At 45.2% G+C, this 15,345-nt stretch overlaps 1 protein-coding gene across 1 annotated transcript in view; it reads left to right on the forward strand.

The window, feature by feature from the left end:
- Positions 1–15,345, forward strand: part of axin2 (axin 2 (conductin, axil)) — a gene marked incomplete at its 3' end in the record, with an annotated part of 33,715 nt that overhangs the window by 7,327 nt on the left and 11,043 nt on the right. Inside the window, exon 5 of the mRNA XM_079177307.1 lies at positions 7,643–7,920. Coding sequence (XP_079033433.1) covers positions 7,643–7,920 — 278 coding nt within the window. The remainder of the gene's footprint in view (positions 1–7,642; positions 7,921–15,345) is intronic.

The raw sequence follows: 15,345 nt of genomic DNA on the forward strand, positions 1-15,345 counted from the left end.
AACATATTTATAAGAAGAAGAATTTAAGAAAATAATAATTTCTAATTGTATTTTCCTCACTTCAAATCTAAACAAAATAAAACAAAAAAACAAATCCTTCCATTCAGTCTGTGTTGGAAAATCAAGAGTTAAATGAAAAAGGTCCTTTGTCGATAAGAATTGTGTTGCTTCTGTTGCCAGGACGTTATGTTATTCTTTGGTGGTCCAGATATAAACTACAGAGGTCTTCAATGATGGACTAAGTTCAAATGACGGTACAATCGAGAAATAGCATCTTCACTTGAAATGGACGGGTTTTGTTTTGTTATCGCTAACTTAACGTCAAGTTTAACCCGCTGAGAGGACACGAATCACGAGCTTCACGACGTTACAACTGGCGCGGATAATATCGTCATTTACATCTTTTAATCAAAAGTTGGAGCAAAGGAAGACGTGGTGCATCAAACCAAGGTGCATTTCAACTAACGTAATCGCTTGCTGTTTGGCGTGGAGACCTGGGCCAAAGATAGACTTTATGATTTAGGAAGTTTATCCCCATTTTTAAGTAACGAGATCATCAACGGGTACGTGATTGAATATAATAGGCCACCGTGTCAACTGTCAACTGATCTTATTCTGGCCGCTGCTGCCGTAGTTCAGACAGCTGTTGAAGACAGGAAGAGAACACGTAGCTGTCCTCGTGAACGCCTCTTTGTTTAGTTTTTGAAATGTTGTGAATATGTTTAAAACAGGAAGAGAGCAAATTGTTCCTCCTGTGAATGTCTATCTCTAATAAAGGTTCTACATGTTCGTTTTTGGGGAATGTTTGTTTGCATCATGCAGCATTACAGATCAATCTGTACATTTACCAACATTTAATTCTGCATAATGAGCGTTTTCCCAAATGATCCATAACATGTATCTTTAATAGGCCGCTGTGCCAATTAAATAATACTATTTATGCGCAGTATTGCTTGTGGTGGTGGGGTTCAAACTGCCATGATCACTGTCCACTGTCCATGGTTCTGAAGTGTGTGTCTCTAATGCTTGTGTGTGTGTGTGTGTGCTGTCATGATGTTGTAGGTTTACATGAGGTGTTGGTGGTTTTGTGTGGTTGGTTAGCTTGATGTCGCTCCACTCCACTGAAGTGATGCTGTCTGGATAAGGAGGATTTGCATTTTGCTTTAGAAATGATCTGTTTTTTTAGTTTTGGTGAACTCTCACTCTCTTCCTTCTCTTTGCTCGTTGCTTTGCTAAGGCTGGACTTGAGTCTTCATTTTTGTTTCAGAGCTGTAATAGTCATGAGTACCTTTTTCAGTATTATACGAGAGGACACAGTAAGCGAGGCTGGTAGTTTTCTTTTTTCTCTGTGAGAAGGTTCAGAAGGCCGAGGTTTGAGAGTCACGGCTCGCTACTGTTCGTGAAACATGAGCACAGACGCAATGAAACATGAACACAACAACACAAGATCAAAGGAAACATAAATAGGACAAGTGAACAACATAATTACAACACTGAAACCTAAAAAAAAAATGATACATAATCGGTTAAGTTGCAAATAGCCGAAATCTGGAAACCATAAGAACAGACTACAGCTGAAAAGAGATCCGTGCTGGTAAGCGCTAAAGATGGAGGTCAGTGGAGGCTGTGGTCAGTCACACGATCATCACTGCTGGTTCTTACAGCTCTACGTCCTCCTGGAGTCCCTCAGAATGATATCACCTCTTTACCTTGTTGGAAAGAAATAAGAAAGGGAGGAAGGAGACAAAAAGAGCCAGGGAGGGAGGTGTGTGTGTGTGTGTGTGTGTGTGTGTGTGTGTGTGTGTGTGTGTGTGTGAGCCGGGGGTCCTCGCTCCTGCCGGCCTGCCTGGGAAAAGAACAGACCTGGCTTCACATCACACACAGCCTGCATCAGCATACGTGTGAGCATGCATGTGAGCGCATTTGCTTGCAAGGGAGAGCGTATGCTTGTGCGTGACTGGGAGAGCACACAGAGAGGGGAGAATTGTTTCAAAGGAGAGAATTAGAAAAGGATAACAGGGACTGTGTGAGAAGGCAGGGAAAAATCAAGGAGAGGGTGTGAGTCAAACAAAAAGCACTTCATAAATGTGATGAAAGAAGTCATGCAGAGTGCGACTGGATGAAGGCTCCACAGGTGCAGGAGGGAAGAAGCAAAAAAAAAAAAAAAGGCTAATCGATCGATTAGATTTAGGTAAGACCTACAAAAAAACCTTGGGTGTCTGCTGAACAAAACTTTTCAGGGGCAAAGAGGGCAGAGGGGGAGTCATCAGAAGTTGGAATGAGGGAGGGGAGGGGAGGGGAGGGGTGAGAAGGCTGTGATCCAGATGAAAAGCAAAAAAAAAAAAAAAAAAAGGCCAAATGTGGAAAAAGAGCTGCAGCGCTTGTGCGTCCCTGGCTGGGCGTGGGTCAGAGCCGGAGTAAACAAACCCACAGCTTAGCAGCGCGTTTGATCTGTTCGACTACGAGACACTGAGTGGAGTAAACAGAAAAAATTAGACTCGGTCAGCTACAGAGGAGGGCTGTGGAGGGGCATATGAGTGTGTGTGTGTGTGTGTGTGGTGGTTGGGGGGGGGGGGGGCTTCAGTACATACACAACACAAGTTAGATGTTCCGACCCGAAAGCTAACGATGACCACTTTTCAGCACCTCAAACTCAGCCTGTCATCACTTTTTTGGAGTTTCAATGAAACACGGCTCCTTCAACAACGTGGGCCTCAAGGCAAGGATGTTATTCTACCACAGCGAATGAGTTTAACTCATTCCTGTAAATACATTATATATTTACATCTGTGTTTCTTCTACAGTCTCTTTATAGGGACATTCTTCACCAGAAAAATAAAAAACAACAGCATTTGTCATTCGACCCTTTTGTTACAGCAGCAAAGCAGAAAGTAGCAGGACATTCTCGTACAGAAGAAGAGGAGATTAATGAACGGATGGCCGCGCAAACTCTGGAATATGACGTTTAGCTCACCCCACTACGCTCCACCGTGCCTCTGTTCGAACATCACACGAGATCCCAATTCTTTATTCTTTACACAACTATGTTTGTCACTTTTCCAAGTGTGTGCGGTCACATTGTCTCCGAACAACAGACGATGAAATAATGTATGTCGTACAGGTTTTTAAACCTCATACAGAACAGAAGGTGGCACCGTGAGGTTTATGCTCCCGACATATACGGCGCTGAAAGCTCGGTGACATAGTGACTGCTCGCTCAGTGACTAACCGAACAAAAAGTTCATTTAAGAGATTCATTTGTATTGAATGCTCTCTCATGAATGACTGAAATCATGTCATTATTGTCTCGCAACATAAAAGGAATTAGATGGAGCACCACAGCTAATTTGATGGCATCTTCTATGCATAGATGTGTTCCACTGATCATGTGAATTGCATTGAAATGATTTGCTCTGACATGTTTTAAATGCTGCTGTGATTGGGCCTCTGGTAGCCTGGACTTCGTCCTTCCAATGAGGGAACCAACAGATCACCAAAGGATGATGAAGCAAATGGTGTAGAAAAGGACTCATTTAATACAATTCAGTTTCACATTTCTTAGACGTCGTGTGAGTATAATTTCACTAAAATGCTTCGGTTTTCGCGATCATTTTCACAGTAATTTAAACATGATACCCTCGAGATAAAAGCTGATGTGCAGCCGTCTGACACTGAACATCAGAGGCAGGGTGTTACTTTGCGTGGACCTTGGCTACCTTTGAACATTCGTTACTTGGCTGAAAAAAGAAGCGCGTCAGGCGGAAGAGTCTTAACGATGCGCCTTTGCCGGCTTTTTTTTTTTTCCAGCCTTGAAGAAGTTAAAATTAGTCCTTTTTTTTCCTTTTTAAAAGGCAGAATTCAAAGCTGGTAGCATGAAAGGGGGAGGGGGGGGGGGGCAGAATGAAATGTCGGCACTGCAGTGTTAAAAGGGAGATGGGAGATGAGAGATCCTAGTGTCTGACTTTGGTGCGACTTCAAAAGGCTGTGTTTAAAGCGGCAGGCCTTAATGCCGGCCTGATAGCACAACTGTCATGTCTGTGTGACCTCCCACAGCTGGCCAGCCAGGGACACAGGACTCCTGCCGTGTGTGTGTGTGTGTGTGTGTGTGTGTGTGTGTGTCTTTGGTGACTTCTTGATGTGTGCGTATGAGCTTGTCTGCTTTTTGTACATTTGTGTGTCAGCACTCTTGTGGCTCTTGCTTTGTGTCTTGATGTGATTGTCTGTGTGCCCTTTAATGTTTGTGTTTTGATGTCGGTGTATGTGTTTGCCTGAGCTGTGACTTTGTGTGCGCGTGTGTGTGTGTGTGTGTGCGAGTGTGTGTGTGTGTGTGTGCGTGCGCACAGAGGTTGAAGATCTAAGCCAGGCTCTGCCCTCTCTCGCTATGCACAGGGGCCTTTTTTTTTTCTCCTTCTTGTTAAGATTCAAACGCTGATAGGCTTTGAACTGCAGCTGTAGACTCTGCAGTCATTTCACCACTTTAGCTCGACTGGCTAAAGTTGCCCTTGCGCTGCCTGCCACCTGACTCGCTGATGCCATTACAAGCCATCACGCCAGCCACATTAACTGCATAGCAGCGAGCGAAGGCGTGTGGCACCGTTTATTAAAGCAGCCATTTGCCTTTGATGCGACAAAAAACAGACAACTGGCCTGAACACGATGTCGCGCTGCTCAACTTTTTCCCTTCGGAGAAATACAGTTGATCTGTAATATTTGCATGTAGTAAACAACTTCCAAAATGGATTGAAGAAAGTTGTATTCATTTAAACCCTATTTGAACTTTTCTGCCGCACTAGCGTGGCTCTATGGATGGCGTCGCCGGTCTGTCGGTCGTTCCACTCTGAGCTAATTGCCAAGAAAGTTTGTACAGACATTCATGTTCCTCAGAGGATGAATCCTAATAACACGTTTCATCTAGCACCGCCAGACAAACTAAGTCGAGCAGCTTGGTTTAGCTCCAAAAAACCTGCACAATGATGAACATTCCCCTCAGATGTATGTTGTGTTCAGCGCTAATTAGTAAATGTTAGCACGTTAACACATTAAACTAAGATGGAGCACATTGTGAATATTAGGGATGAGTCATGGTTTTTGAATAGCATTAACATAAATGGAATAGTTAATGCCACTATCTTCTTGTCTTTAAGAAAATATTTTTACCGCCACAGGCGCAGAGTGGTAGTAACGTGACTACCGGGCGCCGGTCAAAGGTTTGTGTCTCTTCCCAGTGATTACTGAATAGTATAGTACGTGTGTGTGTGTCGGTTCACTCCACAAATAATGCGAACAAGTTCACTCCAATATTTGTAGGGGACATTTCTATCCTCCCGACATATTGGCAGGGCCATCCTTTGCAACAGGTGAAATAAGCAGCTCTCTGTGACCTTTAGTCTTGTTAAAGTATTCTCTGAACTCTCTAAGCGGCGTTCCTCACACTGACTGAACACAAACATTGCTGGTACTCTGAACAGATTAATGGGTGTTTTTTTTCAGCTGTTATCATCTTGCACAGACTTGTCAGTTTATTTTTCTCTCCTTCTGTCCCCAATGTTCCTTTTGGTGCGTCTCTCCTTATCTGTTGGCGCTAGCGGGCGAGAAAGGCCGAGCGGTCTCTTTCCTGCTCTTTAAAGTCCAAATGGCAGGATACTGCTGAGAGCCGCCCCTCTCTCTCCTTCACCTGTTTGTTCTCATTTCATCTTCTCTCAGGAGAGGGTGCACACCGGTGCAGATCTTGTCAAAAGACCACTGCATACACACGGCTTCGAACACATCCCCGTGTCCTTTGCACCTTTATGTTCCACTCACGGAGTGGAGCCCATCGGGGAAGCTTTCTCTGCATATGCGTCCCGCCACGTCCGTATCCTTGATTTCTGTTTTTTGAACCGAGCTGAAGAGAGAGAGAGAGAGAGAGAGAGCGAGAGAGGGCCCGAATGTGCTGATCAGTTGATCAAATGAAAAGTTTCCAGTGGTCACCTCCCCGGCTCCTGACTGTGCGTCCGCTCGGCTGACAGCGGGAGAGCGAAGGGAAACATCGGGAGACGCTTCTGTCACACCCCGATCTCCGCTTTGATGAGTCGCATCAAACGATGTCCATATCTAAACGTCATCCTCAAAGGAAAAAACTGGGGGAGGTGTGTGTGTGTGTGTGTGTGTGTGTGTGTGTGTGTGTGTGTGTGTGTGTGTGCGGAAGATACAACGGAAGAAAGAGAAGAAAAACAGCACATGAAGATACATAAACAGGATTCTTTGTTTTACCGGGTCGAGCTGCTGATAAGGTTTACTTATTTAAAAGTGCCAGATGCGAGGCTCGCAGTGTACTTTAAAGTTCTGTGTGTTGGGGATTGTGTGTTTTGTCGAGATGCAAGTTGCCAGGCAGAGATAATAGACTTCTAAAGGAATATTAAGCCTTGGAAGTCTCTTCACGGGCAGAGATTTAGCCGCTATCTTCGCTATTTTGGCGAATTTGCATCTCAGGCATTGGAGCAACTGTTTCTGCAGTTTAGGGTTTAGTCCAAGCTGTCATGTGCTTGCAAGGAGTCTGTGATGATAGCACGCCACAGAGAGCAGAAAGGAAACATCAAAGGCTGATAGACTGATGATGTTACCTAACTGGAGTTGAATTTGATCCAATATTCCTCTCATTCATATTCTACTTCCTGTTTCCTTGCAGCTGCTGCCATTATTGTCAGTTTTGTGGCTTTTGTTGACGATTCTGTCGCTACTTCTTCCCTTGTTTTTCCTCCTTTTTGTTTCGTCCTCTGGCTCTTTCTTGGCACCGTGTTGCAACTACAGCTGCCATTAAAGAGGCTTTTTCCTGTGATGAAGATTTAATGTGCTTGTCACACGGAGCGAATGGCATATGTTTGCCCCCGTTGCTACTTTCTCAATATTCAGCCAGAGAGAAGGTAGGAGGCATGCATTTATTCATCATTTCCTAGAGCTCCTGGTGCCGGTGTGAGGAGCAAATTAACAAATAGAGTTCGGCTCCCAGTTGAAAATGTTTCAGGGTTGTTTTTTTGTGCGTGTGTGCTGCTCAGCTTTTGAATATACATCTTCCACTCAAGGCGGTTATGGCACTTCTTTCCTTTCGGCGTACTATTCTACACGACCGAGTTTTCTCACTTTTAAAATTTCTGCTGGGCTGTTCCTAAACTCCAGTTTCATGCTTTTTGTGCCCACAGAATGGAGAGGCATGTGTTTGTTTTAGACAGCTCCGCCACTTCAACAAATACTGGGTTAAAGAATTAAGTGCGCACAGATCGGGGCGATCTCACCCTCCGTCTTTTTATTACAACTTTTCTGAAGGCCACTCTGAGGTCTCCGTTTGCTCGGACATGGAGCGCTTTCTTAAACAAAATGGGCTCCATCCTGCTTTTACGTCTGCCAGAAGGGGCTTTAATAGCACGGCTCCAAAGACGAGAGAGGAGGGGGAGAGGACTGAGTCATACCGAGTAGTGAAGCTTCATGTCTTTGTTCATCTCTTTCAGAAAGGGGAAAAAGAGAGGAAGATCGCGCATTGAAGATGAGGAAGATTTTCTTTTTGTATTTAAAAAAAAAAAAAAAAAAAAGGTACTGTGTGTGTTGTGACATGTAGTTTAAATGTGTATTTGTGTGTCCGTGTGTCTGGCTGCCTGCGTGTTTTTAGTATCTTGCACCGGCCTCCGTTTGTGACGCCCTCCGGTCTCCGCTCTGTGGCGTCCTGATGAAAGTGATCAGGCATCCTGCATCAGCACGGGGGCCCGGCCCGCTCATTAAAAATGCTAATGTCTCCCGCCGGGCCTTTGATGCGGGACCCCGGCACACAAAGCCAGCCAAGGTTACCAAGGGCCTGTGTAATCCTTTATTCGGGGCCCCGATGCAGGGAGACACCCAGCTGAGAGCCCTGACAGTCACAATCAATCATGTCAGGGACGCGTCACACGGGTCTGCTGACCCCCTGCAACACGCTCCGCTTTAATTAGCCGACGGAGGAGATGCACACAAGAGCGTACCGCACACACACACACACACACACACACACACACACACACACACACACACACACACACACACACACACACACACACACACACACACACACACACATACACACACACACATGGTCCAACATAAAAGTGTGCATATTACATCCTCCTGCTTCTCGAGTGGCTTCAGATAGGCATCAAGCTGTGGATCTCTCAAGTCGTTTAATATGTGTGTGTGACTTAATTACTGTAACATACATTTATACAGTGTGTGTACGTGCAAATGGATGTGTGTGTGTGTGTGTGTGTGTGTGTGAGGGAGAAGTCTTTGCCATGATCACTTCTTCCACGCGTCTGATCACTTTTTTTCTTCTGACAGCAAAGCACTGAGGCTTAAAAGAGAGAGAGAGAGACCAGTGTGTGTGTGTGTGTGTGTGTGTGTGTGTGTGTGTGTGTGTGTGTGTGTGTGTGTGAAGGGCGGAGGAGGAGCGCAGAGGATTGAGATGGGGGTTGTTTTGAAGTTTGCTTGACATCATGTTAACAAAGCTTGCATAAACCCTCGATGGAAGGCTGGGCAAGAGTTGTGCTGATGGTGTGTGTGTGTGTGTGTGTGTGTGTGTGTGTGTGTGTGTGTGTGTGCGTGTGTGTTTGGGACACATGCTAAGGTCTCGTCGGACTCGGAACAATAACACAAAGCTGTGGCTCCCCGCCAATGCTCACCCCCACAAACATCTAGCTTTGAGCAGAGCGTCGCACATTAATTCTTGAAGAGAATAATGCAAAACTGCAAAAGAACTTAATTTTATATAACGTTTCGTCTTATTTCAGATTATTGCTGAGGGGCTGGGAGATATGGAGAAAATCAAATGTCACAATATTTTTGACCAAATGCCTCAGATATCAAAGATATTGTAGGGTTTGACCGTGGTGCTTTTACAAAAATATTTACACGATGAGATTCTTGATAAATAATCATCAGTAATGTGGAAATAATGACTTAGCAGGTAAACGCAAATAGAACTGCTACAACAGTTTTTTATCATCCATAATTTAGAAGATTATTTCTTTCTTTCTACTATATCCTGTATTTGTTACAGGATGCAAGGATGCGGTCTACCGCCTCCAAGTCTGGTGCGCTGCTCGCTAATCCAACTCCCCAACCTTCACACCCAGACTTGCTGTTTGTAACATGAAGCAGTGGTTTCCACCCTGAGGTTGAAGCCCTCACAAGGGACCTCTAGATGATTAACAGGATAGGAAAGCAGAAAGAAATCAATTTCTGCCACGAAAATTCCCCTTTTGTCTGAATCATGTTTAAAACTGCGACTGTGATTCGAGAGAAAATACAGTGAAAATACAGTGAATTTTCTTCAGTTGTAGGAGAACGTAATTTTGTAGGACACCCGGTTGATATGTGACAAGAGGTAAATATTCCTTTGTTTTAGGAGGTGTTGAATCATTAAATAGAGGATCCTGGACTTCCAACTCCCACTGCGTGGGCTCTGGACATCAGTGACATCCTGAGCTGCAGAATCATCTAACGGAGGTTCTAGGATGAAATGTACAAAAAGTTGAATACCAGTTTACAAAAATATAATGTTAGTGTCTAGTCAGACCTTTCTTAGGGTAAACGGGGAATTTGTGTCAGGACTGAAAACCAGTTCCTTAACATTCAGTCTGATTAGTCCAGCAGTGTGCCTCCCCTCTCAGTATATGTTTAATATCCAGACTGTGGTTGTAAATGCTGAGATATTGTGAACAGTAAGGTTGATATTATTTCACATACCCGCTCACATCAGTTACATAGTATCTGCACAGTTTTACACAGCCCGCTGTTTGAATACTGCTTGCCGTTTTACGTAGTGTATTTACATACTTTAAGTGGCTGGTATTAGAATTCAGTGCAGGCTGGCTGATGTAGAGCTTCCCTCAGGAGCAGAGCTACTTTGCTCTTTGTAACAAACTTCTGAATCCGCTGCACACACAGTCGGCTCGACTCCAAACAATACCTGAGCATACCTTCTCTTCCTGCTGTCACGCTCTGCTTTTATTTCGTATATTCTTGGCTTCCCCAGCCCTGAGCGCTTGGCACAAAGCATCTGTGTGGCCTCATCATCATCCACTGTACTCAAAAATAGAGTGTTGCTCTTACTTCAGAGCAGGGCAGACTCCTGTTTGCTCTGAGTCCTGACAGCGGAGCAGTGTGGTTGGAAGGTGGCTCAAAGGAGACGGTGCAGACCAAGTGTGTGTGTGTGTGTGTGTGAGTTTTTTTCCCAGTCTTGATGAGAACAGGTGCCTGCTGGAATGAATGTGATTTGTTTCTGGGATGGAGCACGGAGGCGATCAGTTTGGCATGAAAAAAACTGTTATATCTCTTCCTCCCTCCTCCTCCTCCTCCTCCTCCTCCTTCACCGTTTCTGGTGCCACACGTCAAGAGGAGGCAGGAATGCAGGAAAGGGGAAACAACAACAGAGAATGTCCTTCTCCCTGGAGCTATCTGGCAGGGTTGGATTACAAACTGAACACACACAAATGCATGCACGCACACACACACACACACACACAAAACTCTTTAGTGAATCTACCTCTTGTCTCACCTTTGCCCATTCCTGGTGGCTGAAATGTGAGAATACGCTGGCTCGAGGGCTTGGCTCAGGTTGGGGCTTGGCACAACCTCCACCATTAAAAGAATCTACAACTTCTTAAGCCCTTAAGGAAGCACACATTCTGCTCTCATCTCTCTATGTTCTTGATGGAGGTGAAATAGATGTATGTGAAGAACAATAATCACAGTAATCCAGACAGACACTCAGGAATGGCAGAGCAGTGGATGCAGAAAAACAGACAGAAAGTAGAGCCGGTCAGTCAGCCGGCTGATCAGTCAGGCAGCCAGACAAACATTTAGTGCGGCTGTCAGTCAACCAGCGAACCAGACACTGTGCCTGGAAAACATGGCATTGAAAGGACAAGCAAAACCAGAGAGAGTGTCCTGTGGCGGCTCCAACTTTGAGATGCCAAAGGAAGCAGCACTCTGTCACCCAACACTTTAATTACCAGTGTGTGTGCTACACTTCATGTCTGTGTGTTGGTGTGGCTGTTGGTGTGTGTGTGTGTGTGTGTGTGTGTGTCGGTGTGTCTGCAGCAGTGCCAGACCTGTTTGGCCAGTTAGGATGACTGTCACCTCTCATCTTCTCAAATTAGTCCCCCTCTCCAAACAGCACACTTTTCAACACAATGTAACGTAAACAGAGATATTTGGCCCTTATTTTGTTTGCAGGATTGGAAACATATCCTCTTTATCTTTTAAAAAAACGTATCTTTTTCTGCCACCTTTCATGATCACATATTATAAAGGAACATATAACAATCACAGTTAAATGAATATATAACCCTCCCTACGCGCTTGCAACTCTAACCGCAAACATATTATAATTATTGCCAATATTGCAGCTCACTTTTGGGTTTACCTCGATTTATTCAACAAAGTGTCTTGCTTGACTTTTTGTATGTCATTTGTCCGATCATCTAAACAATCAGGTTGTGTTCAGAATGTCACAACGTTCCCAGATCTCCCATGCAATAACTTTTGGGAGTAGTTATAATACCTGATAGAAACAATGCCCAAATCTACACAACTTATGCCCCTTTCCCTCCGGTTCTCCACTCCACTGATGCTCCACTGGCTTCTATATATATATATACTATAACCTATAGTGTTTGTTAAATCTTCGCCCCATTTACACGTCAGAAATATGCTTCCATCATCCCATCTCCAGTTGTTCTGGAGGTTTTCTCCAACCATCGCTGCCCTCCTGACCCCTCACCTGCACATGCTGACTCAAGGTGTTCACTTACCCTCCTCGCTTTGCTCCCTTCCCACTCTGCCAAGTACAACTGGTATGCACAAACACACACCTGCAGCCAACAATAGAGGCCTTATTCTGGGTGGGCACGCTGCTGATCCAGCCGGCCCTCTATCAAGGACTGTGATCTGGACATGGGCGGCTGCTATGCAAAGACCAAAGGGTCCTCTGAGAGTTACTTAAATGTACTCCAGTCAGAGCAGCACGTGATGTTTTTCTTTTATCTGCAGCTTTAACAATGATCTCATCAGACAAATTAGGGATTTTATGTAAAGAGTGCCGTTGCTTCGTCATGTTAACTGTAGAGATGGTTTTCTCCGGCACTCCTCTCTGAAGAGAAGAGAAGAGAAGAGATCGGGCGAAAAAAAGCTCAGTCTGTGATATAACCGTCTACTGTCATTATATTTTGGATGTTAAAGCCAGGTTAAACCGCCCTAAATCCTGTGTTTCTCCCTCCTGGTGCCGCTCGGCCTCAGACATAACACAACATCCCCATGGCCATGACATCACTGTCTAAATAACATGCTTGTTAGGAATCTCCCTTGATGTCTGTTGCTGCACAGAGGGATGAAAGCGAGCGAATGAAAGAGAGGGCAAAAGCCATCAGATGCATCTTCGCGAGCAGCCGTTGGCTTCAAAGGCAAACCTCAGGCGCTGTGACACAGAACAACAGCCGATGACGTCACAGAGGGCGCAGGACATTTAACCAGACGTCCTTTCCTGCCCCGATGCGATTCTCGGAGCACAAAGGGAGGGGAAAAACAAAGATGCAGAAGAGGTTTGAGGTTTAATGAGGAAGAGAGAGAGAGAGAAAAAAAACAGAGAGATCCGGAGAGCTGCGAGGGTTCACAGGGGTCGGTGTGTGCACACATCAGGGTGGCAGGCGAGATCAGAGCCACGGGGAGCGCTCCCGTGTTTGGGATAGGAGGGGAAGATAAATAAGCCAGGATGGCTGCACAAAGAGGGGCAAGGAGAAAAGGGGAACGTTGAGATTCCAAAAAGGAAAATCTGCGTCTCTCTCTCTCTCTCTCACACAAACACACATACACACATACACACATGGGTTCAGATGGAGCGAACTGGTAAACAGACGTGTGGGTGTGTGTGTGTGGGTGTGTGTGTGTGTGTGTGTGTGTGTGTGTGTGTTTTGTAACCATGGAACATGGGTTTTAGAAGTTTGTTATGGATTTGTTTTTAAAATGACAAGCTTTCACAACAACTCCCTTCCACTGATGCGTGCCAGTAGGGAGCGTATGTTTTACATCATGACTCTTAGTCTGCAGCCTCTGAGTAAGAAAAAAAAAGAAGAGATCTGGCCATACTGTATATATTTTAGTAACCTTTCTTCCACAGGAATGCTTGGATGTTATCCTAAGGCTTAAGCTTTTCTATGAACTATGTCCATTTATGTTGTTGAACTGTCCAATGCCTTTCCAGGTGATATTTTGTGACACTGGTGCCCTTCAAGTGGAGAAAATGTGATGAAGTGCTCTCTACGGTGCCCTTCCAGTGGTGGAAAGTGCCATCTATGGTGCCCTATTTGTGGAGAAAACATGATAATGTGCCATCTATGGTGCCCCTCCAGTGGAGAAAATGAGACAAAGTGCCCTCTAGGGTGCCCTTAAAATTGAGAAGACACAATGCAGTGCCAACTGGGCTGCCGTATTTGCTCGAAAACTTTCCATGCGTTGGTCCCCATTTCATTTTTTTAGTCCCAGCCCTTGCTCATAATCGCAGGATGCAAAGGCGTCCTTGATCCTCCAGCGGCTGTGCACTGACTCCCATTCAGCGATTTTGACAGCTGATGTCGTCTGCTTCCCGATGGTCTCCGATGCCATGAAGGCCATGAGACAGAAAAACATTTAAAAGTGAGCTTGAGATGAGTTAAAGTGTTGTTCCCCGGGTCGATAATGAACCTCCATGCTCATCACCCACATGTTCATGATCTGATATCTTCATAGCTCCATACACACACACACAACATCTTACTGATCAGAGTTCCTGTCAACATTACCCTGCAGCTAACAGACATGAAAATCATCCTTTTTTTGTGTGTGGAACAATGTAAACTAGCACCTGCAGAAACCCCTTTTGCTTGAGCTGGGAGCCAGGGAGTAAAGACAGGATATTGGAACCTCACAATGGCCGTAAAAATCCAAAGTATCCTAAACAAACCTCATCACTCCCCTGCCGGCCTGTCCTCCCCTCTGATCTCTCCTCTTTCATCCTCCTCTGGTAAGGCCCCCCCCCCCCCCTCTTCCTCTCTGTCTCCGTTGTCCCAATTCTCGCTCGCTTTTCGTCTCTAGGCAACAAGGCAATGGAGTTCTGAGCAGAGAGAGAGAGAGAGAGAGAGAGAGAGAGAGAGACAGAGACTGACACACAGATAGTGAGCTGCTCTTGAAACTTTGGAGACAGCTATGCCAGGAATGCAGGTGCCTGCTGTGAGGACAACAAAGTGAGGAGGACCTCCGTAGGAGCGCAGCGTGGGCAAGCAGCACGTTGGTGTGAGGGAACCCAGCCCACATTTCAACTCTGCTCGCCTGCTTCTTATGCAAAGCAGTTGTTCAAAGTTGAGTTTCAAAGGTATGTTTGTCACTGTGTGAGGCTCACCAACATACCGCGTGGCAGCAGGTCTGAAAACCCCTGAGAAATAATTGAATTTCTACCAATTATCATACAGTAAGATAAGCATATTTACTGCAGGAAACATACTGCTTGGAACCGAAACGTTCTGTAAATGACATGCCCTCGTTTGGCATGGTGGAGAGTGAGACATATTTTTGTAACAAAGAACAGCGGGGTGGGCTGTGTTGAGGCAAAGAAAAGGTAGAAACCGATTTTACCACATAAAAAAGGAGTCTTGACCTTCTTTTTCCTGTTCTGTCTGTTTCTCTCACTGTCTACCTCTCTCTTTCTTTCTTAGTCTTAATTTCTTTTAGCTGTCGACGCTTCTCTTCATCTCTCCTTCTCTCTTTCTCCTAGTCTGTGTTCAGCAGACACAGAGAAGCCACATCACAGGGAGAGGAGAGGAAGAGAAGAGAAGAGAAGAGAAGAGAAGAGAAGAGTTAAAAACAAAGTGTAGGACAGAGCTTGAGAGAGCGTGTGATGTGGCTGAGTAAAAGGACACAGATGACAGAGAATACTTGAGACACAGATATAAAAGAACATTATTTATTTAGTGGTGTGTGTGTGTGTGTGTGTGTGTGGACACATTGATCTGTTTCCCTGCAAGTGCATGAAAGCAAGACTGTAAGAAAGGTGTATTGGTGTGTGTGGCTTTTTGCATGTCCTATATGTGAAAACATGGCCGTATACTGAGTATGACGTGTCAGTGTATGTGTCGAGTAGTGCACAAATGTAGTTGTGTGTGTGTGTGTGTGTGCGTGCGTGTCTGTGTGTGTGTGTGTAGGCAGCTGCCCATCTGCCTGGTGGAGTCTCGGGACCCCGTGGCTCTCACAGCCATCGAATGATGTGATTTAGTGGTGCGGGTCAGAGGTCAAGAGCCCCTAGTCTCCATCTGC

Source organism: Pholis gunnellus, assembly GCF_910591455.1.
Source record: "Pholis gunnellus genome assembly, chromosome: 17".
In the NCBI taxonomy this organism is placed as follows: Eukaryota; Metazoa; Chordata; class Actinopteri; order Perciformes; family Pholidae; genus Pholis; species Pholis gunnellus.